At 42.3% G+C, this 14,906-nt stretch overlaps 3 protein-coding genes across 36 annotated transcripts in view; 1 reads left to right on the top strand and 2 right to left on the bottom strand.

Moving 5' to 3' along the window:
* NFS1 (NFS1 cysteine desulfurase) overlaps nt 1-6,047 on the bottom strand; it is a 33,412-nt gene extending 27,365 nt beyond the window's left edge. The window contains exons 1-4 of one of the 2 annotated variants that reach the window (XM_008255966.4): nt 5,912-6,047; nt 5,258-5,352; nt 4,443-4,559; nt 3,789-3,872 (exon numbers count right to left, since the gene is read on the bottom strand). In XM_008255966.4, coding sequence (XP_008254188.1) covers nt 3,789-3,872; nt 4,443-4,559; nt 5,258-5,352; nt 5,912-6,008 — 393 coding nt within the window. In that variant the 5' untranslated portion in view covers nt 6,009-6,047. 2 annotated transcript variants of the gene reach the window in all.
* ROMO1 (reactive oxygen species modulator 1) lies at nt 5,933-7,562 on the top strand. Of its 3 annotated transcripts, none has more exons than XM_008255983.4 (3): nt 5,933-6,171; nt 6,359-6,489; nt 7,371-7,562. In XM_008255983.4, the coding sequence occupies exons 2-3, from the start codon at nt 6,359-6,361 to the stop codon at nt 7,477-7,479; spliced, it is 240 nt and encodes a 79-aa protein (XP_008254205.1). In that variant the 5' UTR covers nt 5,933-6,171; the 3' UTR covers nt 7,480-7,562. The 3 variants fall into 3 exon arrangements, with proteins under 3 accessions (XP_008254205.1, XP_069907438.1, NP_001164969.1); XM_070051337.1 differs by having other exon boundaries at nt 6,062-6,171; nt 6,329-6,489; NM_001171498.1 differs by lacking the exon at nt 5,933-6,171 and having other exon boundaries at nt 7,371-7,479.
* A 1,489-nt stretch (nt 7,563-9,051) lies between these two features.
* The window catches only part of RBM39 (RNA binding motif protein 39), a 34,328-nt gene continuing 28,473 nt past the window's right edge, over nt 9,052-14,906 (bottom strand). For 25 of the 31 annotated variants that reach the window (XM_051844909.2, XM_051844906.2, XM_008255967.4 and 22 more), the window contains 5 exons: nt 14,359-14,409; nt 11,195-11,276; nt 10,492-10,597; nt 10,114-10,192; nt 9,052-10,022 (listed from right to left, as the gene is read on the bottom strand). In XM_051844909.2, the coding sequence (XP_051700869.1) occupies nt 9,922-10,022; nt 10,114-10,192; nt 10,492-10,597; nt 11,195-11,276; nt 14,359-14,409 (419 nt within the window). In that variant the 3' untranslated portion in view covers nt 9,052-9,921. Of the gene's footprint in view, nt 10,023-10,113; nt 10,193-10,491; nt 10,598-11,194; nt 11,277-12,829; nt 14,410-14,906 lie in introns of all 31 variants that reach the window. The other 6 variants (XM_008255968.4, XM_008255970.4, XM_070051299.1 and 3 more) reach the window with 3 other exon arrangements.

Here is a 14,906-nt window from a genome sequence, read left to right as displayed (position 1 = left end):
TCTGAAACAGCTCCCTGCTAATGGCCTGGGAAAACAGTAGAAGATGGCCCAAGTTGCTTGGGACCCTGCCACCCATGTGGGAAACCAGGAGGAAGCTTCTGGCTCCTGGTTTCAGCCTGGCCCAGCCCTGGCCTTTGCAGCCATTACGGGAGTGAACCAGTGGATGGAAGATCTCTATCTCTACCTTTCTTTCAGTGTAACTCTGCCTTTCAAATAAATAACATAAATCTTTACCAAAAAAAATAAAATAAAGTGACCCAGTGAATGGAAGCACTCAGTTTCTGTCTCTGCCTCTCAAATAAATAAAAATTGAAAAAAAAGAGAATGATTTGGGAATGGTGAGAGTAGTTCAAAATTTTGTTACTTTTTTTTCTTTTATTTGACAGGTAGCATTATAGACAGTGAGAGAGAGAGAGAGAGACAGAGACAGAGAGAAAGGTCTTCCTTCCGTTGGTTCACTCCCCTAATGGCTGCCATGGCCGGCGCTGCACCAATCTGAAGCCAGGAGCCAGTTGCTTCTTCCTGGTCTCCCGTGTGGGTGCAGGGCCCAAGCACTTGGGCCATCCTCCACTGCCCTCCTGGGCCACAGCAGAGAGTTGGACTGGAAGAGGCGCAATAGGGACTAGAACCCAGTCCCTATATGGGATGCTGGTGCCTCAGGTGGAGGATTAACCAAGTGAGCCATGGCGCCGGCCCCTTGTTACTATTATTTATAAACAATGTAATTTAAATGATCTCTCTCTCACACCTTCCTATCTCAGTAACCCACTGTGTGGAATCCTATAATAAAAGATAAATATTTACTCTATCCATCCAGGAGACTTAGAGGAACACGATCACAGTTATTCTTAGCAACCTTTGACCTCTAGGTTTGAGACCAAGGGAGAATTTCAAAGCAAATGTTTTTAAAGTTTTTAAATGTTCCTCAATCCAGAAACCAACCAAATCCTTGGAGGAACCTCCCTCCTGACCTAGTGGTCTCTGAAGTCTAAAGGACACCTTTTTGCTAACAGAATCAGAGAGGCTGCTAATTTCTGGAGCCTGTCCTATGCCTCCTATGCTTAGATGAAAGTCAGGGAAACCAACATTGGCAGCAAAGTGGAGACCACTGGTAAGAAGAGGTGGAGTCCCATTGGACTCTATACCGACTACAATTTCTCAGAGCCTTGGCACTGACTCAACATCCTAGCAACCAGGCCCAGTCAAATGTGATGATGTTCCATGAAACCTAACACAGGAATTTTCCTCTGAATGTCCCAAGGACAGAATGACTCAGCCCCAAATAGGTGACCAAACGAATGCCTGAAGAGGGCACCATAACACCAAATACTTAAAAATGGAGCCATCTACTGTGAGAGCATTTCAGGCATGGAAAGCCAAGACTCTGTGGCAAAAAAAAAATATCCTACACGAAGATTCTCTGTGAGACCTCAGTGGAAAGAAGGGGCTATCAAAGTGGGATGTTCTGGGGACAGTGCTGTGGCGCAGCGGGTCAACACTCTGGCCTGAAGTGCCGGCATCCCATATGGACGCCAGTTCTAGTCCTGGCTGCTCCACTTCCAATACAGCTCTCTGCTGTGACCTGGGAAAGCAGTAGAAGATGGCCCAAGTCCTTAGGCCCTTATATCCACGTGGGAGATCCAGAAGTTCCTGGCTCCTGGCTTAGGATTGGCACAGCTCCGGCCATTGCAGCCAGTTGGGGACCACGAGATGGAAGACCTCTCTCTCTGCCTCTCCTCTCTCAGTGTGTAATTCTGATTTTCAAATAAATAAATAAATCTTTAAAAAAAATAAAAGAGGGATGTACTTTTAGGCTGGTGCTATGGTGAGACCCGGCTGCTCCACTTCCCATCTAGTTCTCTACTATGGCCTGGGAAAGCAGTGGAAGATGGCCCAAGTCCTTGGATCCCTGCACCTGTGTGGGAGATCCAGAAGAAGCTCCTGGCTCCTGGCTTCGGTTGGCTTAGCTCTGGCTGTTGCAGCCAACTGGGGAGTGAACCATCAGATGGAAGACCTCTCTCTCTCTCTCTCTCTCTCTGCCTCTCCTCTCTCTGTGTAACTCTGACTTTCGAATAAATAAATACTCACTGTCTAACTCTGCCTGTCAAAATAAAGAAAGAAATAAATAAAACAAAGAGAACATCCATTTTGCTTATGGCCATGTCCAAATACTGATGGACTCTATGTGCTAAAAAGCTTCCATAGATTTGGCATCCCATGGCAAGAGCCTTGGGTGATCACTGACATCATAAACAAGAGTGTTAATTGCTAAAGGAACAACAGAAGTCACTGTGCACTTACTCCCCATGTAGGACCCCTGTCCTTAATGAACTGTACTATGAAAATTAACTACAAATCTTGTTCTCAAACTGTGCTTTATATGTTGTGTGTGTGTGTGTGGGCACAAACTGTTGAAATCAGTGCTTAATATGGAGTTGGTCCTCTCTATATAAAATGAACCATAAAGCAGAAGGGGATGGGAGAGGGAGAAGGATGTGGGATGGGAGTCAGGGTGGGAGGGTTGGTACGGGGGAAAGAACCAATATATTCCTAGAGTTGTAACTATGAAAAACACATTCATTAAATAAAAACTTAAAAAAAAAAAACTTCACAACAACAACAACAACATGGAGAAATGGAGCTATCTAAAGAAAAAGGAGGGGTCAGTGTTGCGGTGTAGTGAGTTGAGTCACAGCCTGTGACGTCCGCACCATATATGAGTGCCAGTTTGTGTCCCAGCTGCTCCACTCTCTCAATTCAGCTCCCTGCTAATGGCCTGAGAAAAGCAGCAAAAGACGGCCCAAGTACTTGAGCCCTTGCCACCCAGGTGGGAAACCTGGCAATAATCCAGGTTCCTAGCTTTGGCCTGACCCAGTCCTGGCCATTGTGGCCATTTGGGGAGTGAACCAGTGGATGGAAGATCTCTCTCTCTCTAACTCTACCTTTCAAATAAATAAATTAATTTTTTTTAAAAAGTAAAAAATTAAAAGGAGTAAGCAACTTGTCACAAACAGATTTGACTGGAAGGAAAAGGGAGGAGCTACATTATGGCACAGTGAGTTATGCCACTGCCTGCGGCACAGGCATCCCATTCGAGCAATGGTTTGAGTCCCAGCTGCCCCACTTTCAATCTAGCTCCCTGCTGATGCACCTGAGAAAGCAGCTGAAGATGGCCCAAGTTCTTGGGTTCCTGCCACACACATGGGAGACCTAGATGGAGTCCCAGGCTCTTGGCTTCTGTTTGGCCCAGCCCTGGCCACTGTGGCCACTTGGGGAGTGAACCAGTGGATAAGAAAGATCTCTCTCTGTTTCTTCCTCTCTCTGTAACTCTGCCTTTCAAATAAATAAATAAATAAATTTTTAAAAAAGAAAGAAATGAGACTGCTACAATGAGAACAGCCCCAATATATAAAAGGGTGAAGCTATAGCATGAAGGAGAAACATGCCTAAGTACAAGTGATTCGGGACTTCCTTGTTACCAGATCACAAGAATGAGGCAGAGAGTTCAGTCGTCATTATCAACTTTCTGAAGTAGCTGCCACCCAAGAAACCAAGTGGTTAATGGCCTGAGAACCACAGCCTCTCCTACCAACTGCCTCACTGAACTCAGGCCAATAGACAAAGACTTAAAACAGAGTAGACTGCAGAGGACTGAAGGAAAAGCAAACCAGGAGTGTTTTCTCGTCACAATAATGAGGGGTAGGTAGTTGTGAAATATATGTCTGAGCCTAAATGATGGAGAAATACTTCTCTCTCGAGTCAGGAAGACGCAGATCTGCTTCTCTTACCTTAACTGCTATGTTGTTAGACTCAGTAGCACCACTAGTGAAAATGATCTCGCGAGGATCAGCTCCAATGAGAGATGCTACTTGCTGCAAGCGAAGAAACAGATGCATAACATCAGTTCCCACACTATGGGGACATCGGTCTAGGCAAGCGACTCCAGACACGGCTGGGCCAGAGCTCTGGAGGAGAGAGCTCCACAGAAATCTACCAGTGGACCAGGAAGAAGCGCTCTGCGTCCTAGGGTCAGTGACAGCCCATATCCCAGGCTTTTTACCAGCCCCCAATAATACTATTCTGTGTGGTCTTTCAAATGCACTTATTGAGCTCTCACTATGTACAAGTATTGTGTTCATCAACACTTTACCAGTACGGTCTCATTTAACCAGCTCAGCAACCCCAGGGAACAGGAATTATTGCAGTCTCCATTTCATATTTGAGAAACTGAGGTTCAGAGAAATGAGGTAACTTGCCCAAGGCCTTTTAACTAGGAATTGTGGGAAGTAATCAAATGCCTGCAGTCAGACACCAAGGTGCTGTCTGTATCTCTTCCAGAAAGAACCTGAAACCATTTCCACCCACTTCTACCAAGAAGGAAATGCCTCCCACAGGCCACTAGCCCTCTGTCCTCAGAACCTCCCAGACACCTGTGAACTAACCTGGCGAGCGCGTTCCACGGCTGCCTCACTCTCCCAGCCATAAGCGTGTGTCCGGGAGTGTGGGTTCCCATAGTAGTTGACCAGATAAGGAAGCATGGCATCAAGTACCCGCGGGTCCTGGGCACAGCAGAATAGAATCCGTTGTCACCTCAGGGCCTTCTTTCCCACTCCTACATACCCTGCCCACACACTCCTGACCAGTCAGACACTGCCTGCCTGGGGTTTCTCACATTCTTCCACCTCCTCAGATACTAACCAAATACGACCATAATATACTCCCATCTCCCAAGGGGTCCTACCATGCCCTTTCTCTATCATCTCCTCCATGGTCTACAAACACTTCCTTGTTCTGAGGGCTGATGGCTGTTGCTGCAAGTTTTTCCATTCCTGCCAGAAAATGTGACCTCTGAGGGGCTGGGACACGACAGAGCCCAGGCAAACGCCCCTTGTCACACAGAGATGAAAATTTTCATTAACTCTCGAGTGCTGACCATATGCTGGGCTGCTTTGTGTCTTTTAACCGATTTGATACCAGCCCAATTTCACCTAGCTATGAGATGGTACTCCTGCTAACTTCAAGAGCCCATGCTTACTGTAACCACTTCCATCGTGCCTGCCCTGCCTGCCTAAATCCAACGGCAGAGCCACTTCTCGTGGACTGCGGTTTAAGCCTCCTGAGTCCCGGCTGGAGGCACTTGCCGGCACATCTCAAAGGGCTCTCACGTCTACAAGAATCCAGCGATTTCTGGGCACTGTCACTTCCACTGCTCACTTCCTGTGGACAGCCCTGGGGAAAGCTGCCGCTCCCTTCTTACCAGAGGAGTTGTAGCTTGCACATCCATATAGAGAGGTCGCAGCACTGCCTCCACCTCCGGAGCAGCGGCTGTGCCTGAGGGAGCATGGTCCGCCACTGTCAGAAAAACAGAAGGAACGGAGCGGCCAAGTGAGAGCCTGCGGCGGAGGACGCCGGGCTGCCGTCAGGGCGGGAGGTGAAAGCGGGATGAAGGCGGTGGTAAATTCGAGCGATGCCGGGGTCAAACGGGAAGGGAAGGAACACAGCATCAGAGAAGCTCGGGACCCTCTGAAAGGTGGTAAGGGGTAAGGCGGGAGCCGGTTCTTGGAGGAAGATGCTGGGGCGATATTTAAATTCCCTGGTTGGGAGTGAGAAGAACTCTCAAGGGTAAAGCCCCGTAGAAGGAATGCGGAGACAGAGCAGGTGAGGTAGCGGGCTGGGAAGAAGCCGCGGACCGCGTCTCCAAAAGACGGCTGGGGCGGTCCGAAGGACGAGCCTCGTAGGCTGTCCAGGTCTGCTGCGCAGACAGACTGAGCGCGGCGGACGGCAAAGGGCAGAGGCTCTAAGGCAGCCGGGCCGGACAAGGAGGTTCCAGAATATCCAAGTGCGTAGTGGCGCCCAGGGGCAAAGACGCGCGCCTCCAGGGAGAGTGGCAGCGAAGAGCCCAGGAGCGTACCGCGCAGGCGCAGCTCCCGGGTGGGCACCGCAGGCCTCGCCCCTCGGGCCGCGGTCACCGCCGAGGCCGCCCGCCGCCAGGCGGATCGCAGCAGCATGGTCGCGGCGGCCGAGCCCACCACCTGGAGCGGCGGCCGACTTCGGCCCCAGGCTCCCGGAAGTGCTGCCTCGCGCACCGGAAGCGATTCCTCGGGCCACGCGCGCGCCCCGCCCTGCTTCCCGTGTGAGACGTACTGCTGAGCGACCGAGGCCGCGAGCGAGGTGAGGAGGGGCCGTGTGAGCCCCGCGACCGCGCGACGCGGGAGCCCGAACGCGAAGATGGTGGTGGAGGCGGGCAGCGCGCTGATTCCCCTCCTTTGACTTCCCCGAACCCCTGGGCCCGCTCCCCGCCCTGCCCGACTCCCGGGCTGGCGGCTAGGCCCGCACTTTCCTCTCTCGCATTCCGCAGATGCCGGTGGCCGTGGGTCCCTACGGACAATCGCAGCCAAGCTGCTTCGATCGTGTGAAGATGGGCTTTGTGATGGGCTGCGCCGTGGGCATGGCGGCCGGGGCGCTTTTCGGCACCTTCTCCTGTCTCAGGTGAGGAGCGCAGCGGAAATCTCCGGGCGGCGCCGCGGAACCCGCCCGGCTCGCAGCCCCAGTGGCGCGTCCTTCGTTCCAGTTCCCAGCTGTCCTGACCGCGTGCAGCCAGGAGACTCGGGTTCAAGGCGTCCGAGCCTAAGAATCTGAGCTCCAGAGTCGTTCGGCTGCTGGTTTGGTGACTTAAGACAAATTGGAGACTTGAGTCTCTTCAAGTGTAGGGTGAGGTCGGTAACACCAGCTCAGGGAGAGGCAGAAATCAAGCACAGCATCTGGCACGTATTAATTAAGTACTCAGTAAATGGTTGCTACTGCTGTTCTGAGTGGGCAAAATGAAACTTGCTAAGCGGCTCTACTGTCTTTGAAAACGATGTACAGATGAAGCAGATATACTCCATACTTGAAAGTCACTTTACCACTTGAAAAAGTTATTCCCATTTTCCTACATTACGAACTATCGTTTACTGAGGATTTACTGGTGCTAAACTACTGTAGTTGTCAAAACATTCCGGCAAATGTAATACTAATACAGCCTGTGAATTTGCAGAACAGTCTCCAACCTGGGTCTCACTCAAATCTAATACCAGAAAACGGTGTCTAAAGATAGGTGTCGTTATTGGATCATATAGAGCCTGAAGTCAAAATCAGCACATGTACTTCACCCCATGTCTGCTGCCACCAGTAAACTACAGGCAGTTGGCCCTAAGAATGTCCTGTAGACACTAATGGATCTTTCTTCTTATTACCCTAGATGGAAAGAGATCGGATTTAAGATAGAGATGTCTAGATTTTAACAGGGCTCAATATATTACCAGAGTGGAAACGAACAAATGGTCAAAAATTTTTGTTCCCAAATGTCCCCATCCTGGTTTCCTCCTCAGGATCGGAATGCGGGGTCGCGAGCTGATGGGCGGCATTGGGAAAACCATGATGCAGAGTGGCGGCACGTTTGGCACATTCATGGCCATTGGAATGGGGATCCGTTGCTAACCAGGGCAATGGCTCCCCACTACAGCTACACTTCCCATCAGTCCCAGCGTGTGTACAATAAAATCATCTTTGACTAGCCTGTATCTTAGAGGCATTATTTTGCTATTCGATCTGCCCATTATCCAGCATAAAGATCTTGTTAACTGAAGAGGCAGGGTGATATGATAAAGCAGAGTTTGTGTCTTTCTTGAAACCTGATTCTATTAATCCAAACTTTGGAATTTCTAGGATACCCAGCCCCTTCCACTGATCCTATTCACACAATTCAACTCTGTAGGATTGGTGCTATTTTGAAAGTGAAAAATGTTAAGTCTGTGTTCCTCAAAATCACATGCTGCAAACATTTTGTGATGTAATGTTCATTCTAAAATACAGCTGTTACCCATTATCAGAGAAAATAACCATTATAAAACATTCCAAACATAAACTACTTTTCGAGCTTGCCTACTGGCAAAACTCGTTTTCTTAAAAATTAGATACACATCACCCATCCATGTGTTCACTCTAATGACCACAAACCAACAGTAGACAAGCTGAAGCCACAAACTGAATCTTCATCTCCCAGAACAGAAGGGCCCACCTACTTGAGCCAGTGTACGCCCACAGTGCATTCAGGCATCCCAAGATACGTGTACACAGCACCGAAATCCTAAATTATTTTCTCCTCTGCCATCAATGACAGATTACAAAAAATTATACTTTGCATGATGGCTGCTCTGTAGTAATGAGACAGGTGTACATGCCAGGGCCACAAGTCTGCTGGATTTTCTAACCTGCCCTGCTCTTGCAGTATTTAAGATTTAAAAAGTTGGGTTTTGGGGGTATAATGACACTTTGCAAATACCTATAGCAACTAGCAGAAAGGATTTCACTAAGCACCCCCAAATTTCATTCATCTGGTGATGAGCCAATTTTGGCCAACCTTTAACAGATAAAATTAAACACTAATGAATGTCATCTCTGCCCTTTACTACCTGACTCAATTACCAGGAATTATAACCAGGTAGACATATTAAAGCAAGACCAGGGAATAATTCTAAAAATAGACATATTGAAAGAGTGAAGCCACTGTCAAAAAAAACAATATAGTCTAGCAGTACATTTATTGCTCAATTTGTCTTAATGGGATGCTATGACAGGTCAATGGGACATAGTGTGTTAATTGAATGTCATGAAAATTTCCATGCAATGTTTCTGAAAACACTTCCCTTAACTTTTTGAAGAGCCCTTAAATAGTAATAATGCAGATAAATCAAGTTGGGAAACCAGTCTGAACATAAGCCATTTTGCATTTATAAATAGTCAAACATTTATTTGACAAATATTGGTCAGACCACAACGAATGAATGGCATATTTGTTGCCTTTCCAGTAAACTTGCCAGTTTTCAATACACTACCTTAAAAGGTACATTGCGAAGTACGTAAGGAATTAACATGAACAGCTTAAGGGCAAGAATTTCCCAATATTGCTAACAATGTTTCCCCAAAGGGCAGCTACTGATTTACTGCCCAAGAGTAATATCCTCAAGTTATTATGACTTTAAAACATTTGAAAAATGAAGATTTCCTGTGGCCTTTTTAAGAGAATTTTATTTGAGTGGTTCTTACAAAGATTGTTGCAATATGAAAGTCATTTGTTTGATAGAAATATCAAGCTGTCTTGTCAAACACACTGAAGTAACCCAAAAATATATTTCAGAGCTCACAGAGCTTAAAAAGAGCAAAGATTATATGCAACCAGACAAAACCTATTTCTGCATTTCCTATTTCTCATTCAGATTGCTTTGTTTACCAGACTGTCACCAAACATCTTCAGGAAATGCAGGGATCATTTTGTTTGGAATCTTAAAGACACACCAGAACACATAATATTTACAAAGAAACTTTTACAGATACATTAATTGAAAAGATACCATCAAGAAATATAATTTTGAAATCTCCCTTTCTTGCCAAATGATCAGAATGCAAGATGAGATGTTATCCGAACAGCCCTTTAGCTGTCTTGAATTTCCACACAATAAATGTGTATTCCAGAAACCTCTGCTAAATCATGAACCAAGTAGCAACATTAGTGAAATGTGAAATGTACTGTTGTGTAAAAAGTTAGGCTTTTGAAACATTAAAAACATTTCATCTCTCTGCCTTTATACAGAAAGCACACTTGTTCCCCTAGAGCTATTCCTATAGACCTTTAATGTAATTTTCTACACAAACATTTTAAAAGGCAGAACAAGAACAGCTTTGTATACAGTGGGATTTGCTAGTTAGGGAGAATGAGCACACTTCATTCCCGTTTACATTTTTATTTTGTCCAAGGTAACAGGAATTGTATACAAATGACAGTAGACCCTTGCCTCTTTATTTTTATCTAAATAAAAGATAACTCAAGATGAATTCTCAAGAAAGAAAAAAAAGCTATGTACATAGGGACTATATCTTCCTTCATCGTCTACTTGGAACCAGTAGTTGTGTTGCTGTCATAGAATCAGGAAAGAGGTTGTGGTAAGTTGGAAGAGGTACATATGCTGCTGTTATCATTTTACCTGTCAAAAGAAACAAATAAGCTGAGTTTAGCATCTCCATATAGTTACAAAAAACCTGAACAATAATAACTCAGAAAAAAGTTGAACTCACCAGCAAACCATCTGCCATGCAATGCATTCACAGCAGCAATAGCTGCAGCAATTGATGGGCATTTCACATACACATTGCCCTAAAACATGAAAACATGGTAAACACATTGCTATTCACAAAAATTCAGGTTTATTCAAACAGCCTATAAAGTAAGTTGTGTCTATAACCAGAAAATGTTTTATACACTTGCCCTACTGCCTAATATACATAACTACAACTTGAAAAATTCTTTAAGCTCCTAGAATGGTCTTAACCTTATCTTTTGTCTATGACTTACATAGGTAACAAAGAATCAGAATTTCAGGCAGACTTTGAATATTACAGGTGCCTATGGAACCTGCTTAAATAATCTATAAATAGAGTAAAATCTTGATTTACCTGAGCTGAATTCTTGTCAACATAAATATGAATCACTCCTCCATGTTTATTACATTCTTCAATCACATCATCCTTAATCTCTGTATCCCATCCAACTTCTTCTTCTCTGTTAAGAAAGTATCAACCTTCCTTAAAACATTATGCAAATTAACATATAAAAGGCATTTTACGCATATATTTGTTGAACTAAAAATTACTGGTTAAAAGAGGTCTATGTATGACACTGGGGCAAATCAAAATAAAAAATTTGTTGTTAACCAAGTTTATGAATTTTGATTACTCAATATTAACAAATGATTAACAGCTATCTTTCAAACAATAAACTAGCAGGTTATCACCATATCAAAGGATGAAATATAATATGGTGTTGTGAGAAGGTAAGATTCCAGCAGCTTAAATTTCTAAACCAAAAGCTGGGAAGAGAGTAAACTGGTGACAGAAATACTGAAAAAGCTTCATAGTAAACTACTTAGAAATAAACAGAAAGTCAACATGTTATTTAATTCAAATCCCATCTTACAATAAATGAATCTGAAGGAAATAATTAACAATCCACATAAAAATCTTAAAATGATCCCCATTGTTTCACTGTTTTCAAATAGGAAAATATATGGGAATATCCTAAATGTTATCTTGTAATAAGAAGTAAATTATCCCTTCTTTCACAGTATACTCTTGAAATTGACAGAGTTAAGATACTTACGTTTGCGGGTTAAACATGTTAGAGAGTTGGAAACACTGTGTTGCAAGTGGCTGAACAGAGGCAGCAGCAGCTAAAGCTGAGGCTTAAAAAAAAAAAAAAAAGAAAACGAAAAATTAGTTTCATGGAAAATGTATTAGAGCACCCTTACAAATAATTCAAATTCAAAACCAAAAACCCATACCAAGTGTGTAGGGAAATCAAGACATTTGATTAATCTTACCTAACAATAAGTACTAGGGTAGTTACGTTTCACTCATTTAGCTTTTTCACTAATAACAGTTTTGGTAGTACAACAGTCCGTCAGTATCCTTAGAAACTGGCTCCAGGACTCTGGTGAAACCAAAATCCTTGTATCCTTAAGTTTCTAAAATTAACTAGTATATTACTGGTATGTTATCAACCCACATCCTCTTATGTGGTTATAAACCACTTAAGGACATTTAAGTCACTGACAACTAGAACATACAACAGTGGTGCCGTAAGATTATATTGCTGATGGAATATCATAGTTAATTTATGTAAATACACTATGATTTCACATCAACAAAAAAGGTTGTCAATTTTTACTGTTTTCCTGTACTTAGGGAAAGCACAAGCTCAATGTAAAACATCTCTATTTATAATACTTGAAGCAATGTAAATAGTTGCTATTTTGTACCATTTAGGGAAGAAAAACAAAGAAACAATGACTGTACATGATTAGTACAGACAATTTTTTAAGCAGATACTGACATTTTGAAGTGATTTCAATTTCTAGGTGGGTAACCTCCAGACACAAAGGGCTAACTGTACCGTAATTTTATAGCCAAAAAAAGTATTTGAAACATCCTGAAATTTCAGGCTACTATTTTTAGAAATTTATCTATGACCTAAATTAACTCAGTAAGACAGTATCTAGGGATAGCACTGGGCACAAAAGTTAACACATGGATTAGGACGCCTTACATCCCCCATCACAATGCAGGGGTCAAGTTTGGCTGCTTTCCCTATTGTGGCTTGCTGGAAATGTGCTCCCTGGGAGGCAGAACATGGTTCAGGTACTGAAGTCCTTGCTACGTATGTGGGAGACCTAGATTGAGTTCTGGGTTCTTAAGTTTCACATGTCCCAGCCTAGACTCCTATGGGTGTTTGGGAAGTGAACCACTGGGTGTGGAAAATGTTCTGTTCCATAAATAAAATAAAAATTTAAAAAGACAAAATCAATACAAATTAATCCTGAAAGATAAAGGATAAAATGGAAAACTGATTTTTTAGAATTGTTCAATCATCTTCCCTGCCAGAAACACAATTCTTTGAAATGCCAAATAAATGAAAACCATTTTTTATTCAAGGCTTCTGCCCTTGAATGGTTTTCCTTTAAATACATACAATAAAAGCGTTTTTAAAATGACATGCATAAAGCCATCCAATCTTTTTAGATTTAAAATCCTAGCAAAATTAAATCCTATTAAGAAGCTGAATTAACATCTAATAAAGGCTTATGACTTTTTTACCACAATGCAACAAACACAAGAGCAGCCTATTACAGTTTAAAAATAATGGACAGTATGATTTAAAACACATACTAGTTGGACGTTCCTCCAGTTTATTATGGTTTGCGCAAGTATTATCAATGGCTGTACTATCAAAACTCACCGTAATCATATTATTTGACCAAATTTCATTCCAATGCATAACAAAAAAGCTAAGGATAAAACAATGCATTAGAAAGTATAATCAAATGAATCACCTAAGCATCAGATATATTCCACTGAACAGAAAGTAGGACTCAGTGTGAAATACATCATAAAACAATGATTAGAATTAAAAGTGCTCTTGCTGCTTTGTATTTCCTTTTAATCAACAAGTGCTTTTATCCATTAAGCATTATTTTAAATTAAAAGAAAAATGCTCAAACAACTAACTTGTATTAGAATCTACTGGGAAAAGCTGAAAAGATACAAGAGTGCTTGTATTATAATTAAGAAAAAAACTGAATGACACTCTGTATAGCTTGTAAAACAAATGAGATGTTAAAAATTATCGAGAGCTTAAATCATTCCTCTTAACTTTGATAAACTAAGAATACAAAAAATATCAAGAAAATGTATTATGACATTCTGGTACAACCTTGACCAATGAAGAATCAAATAAAAAAAAAAAAAGGAAAATCATCTACTTTTAAAATGTGTTAGCAAAAGCAGTATTGAGCCCAACCATCTCATAAGCTGTAAAATTAAAATACATATTTAAATCAACTGTAAAGGACACATGCATGGCATCTTTCATATAGAATCAATTCCTGAAACAATTTTAAATGGATCACCATAAAAGATGGTTCCAGAGTTGTAGAGCAAAATGTTATCTTATCATGTGGCATATACTTATTAAATAACCAAAACCATGCAAATGAGGCTGGCATTGTACTGTAGCAGCTAAAGTTGCCACCTGCAACACTGGCATCCAAAATGAGCAATTAATTGTTAGAGAGAGTACTGGCTACTCCACTTCTGATCCAGCTCTATGCAAATGCACTTGGGAAAGTCCAAGTGCCTGGGCCTGTGCCACCAATATAGAAGCTCAAGATGAAGTTCTGGGTTCAATGATTGCAGTCATTTGAGGGGTGAACCAGAAGATGGAAGCTCTCTCTCTTTCCCCCTCTCTGTAACTCTGCGTTTCAAATGAAATCTTTAAAAAACAATTCTACTATATTCTAATTTTGTATAGTAATTTGTTTCAACCTGAAGAATGCATGCAAGTTAGGAATGGATGAAGCTCTTTTTTTTTTTTTTCATACAAATCACTGAAATTAAGAATTCTACTAACAGTAAAAAGTTCATGGTCTTGTAGCACTGTCATCATCTTACATTAAATGCAGTCCAGATTTCTTAACCTGAAGGACTCCTCTACTACAAAGACAATACTCCATTTGTTACTTTTAAATAAGTCAGGTAGTCAAGAAATATGAAAATGCTGAAAATTTTAAGCAAGCTAAAGCAAAAACAAAGAAAATGGACAGTTTTCATTTGTCCATTAGCAATCTGGACTAAGTGTGTAGAAATAGTTTACTCTGTTTTAATGTATCCTATTATGTACCATTCTGTCAAAATCAGGAGAAAATACATCTTGCTACATTTCACTCTATTTGAAAGATAAAAAAATAATGTATAAACAATTGAACTCACCTTCAGTCTGTTGGGAAAGTCTTGTTTGCAAATCTATAACAAAAGAGAATTCTACAGCTCAGTGCAGGAACAATGAAGAGCCTCAACTAACAGGGTAAATGTCAAGAAAGCATTAATAAAAGAGGACTATCACAACAGGGTTTATTAAAATGAACTTATTATCAAAACCTGGCAGCAAAACCTCCTTCCCCATTCCTCATTGACAAAGTTCTGGGGCCTTTTGTTCCCCCCTGCATCCTAAGGAAGCTCTTCCTATTCCTACCACTCTAGCAGTCTCAAATTTAGTCAACCACAGTACTCTTCAGTTGGGAATAATGGGAAATGGGGAGGGGGGGCATACCAGAAAGAAAATGTGTGAAAAACCCTGATCTTGAGAATTCAATTCCAAGTACTTGAGAAGGTAGTTTTTGCTTAAATGAAAGGATTTGATCCTTTGCTATGTTACAAATAAAATCACTACAATAACACTACAATAAAAAAGCCAGTATGTTCAAATGATCTCCCAACTTAGTAGATAATCAGGGATGGCGCTGTTCCAATCCAACACA

This window comes from Oryctolagus cuniculus, chromosome 11 (genome assembly GCF_964237555.1).
Source record: "Oryctolagus cuniculus chromosome 11, mOryCun1.1, whole genome shotgun sequence".
NCBI lineage: Eukaryota > Metazoa > Chordata > Mammalia > Lagomorpha > Leporidae > Oryctolagus > Oryctolagus cuniculus.
This window is presented reverse-complemented; position numbering and strand designations above follow the sequence as displayed.

Excerpts from the sequence above, each read along its gene's own strand:
- ROMO1 (XM_008255983.4), top strand. The coding sequence starts at position 6,359 with ATGCCGGTGGCCGTGGGTCCCTACGGACAATCGCAGCCAAGCTGCTTC. Across the intron at positions 6,490-7,370 it reads GGCACCTTCTCCTGTCTCAG|GATCGGAATGCGGGGTCGCG; the intron begins GTGAGGAGCGCA and ends TTTCCTCCTCAG.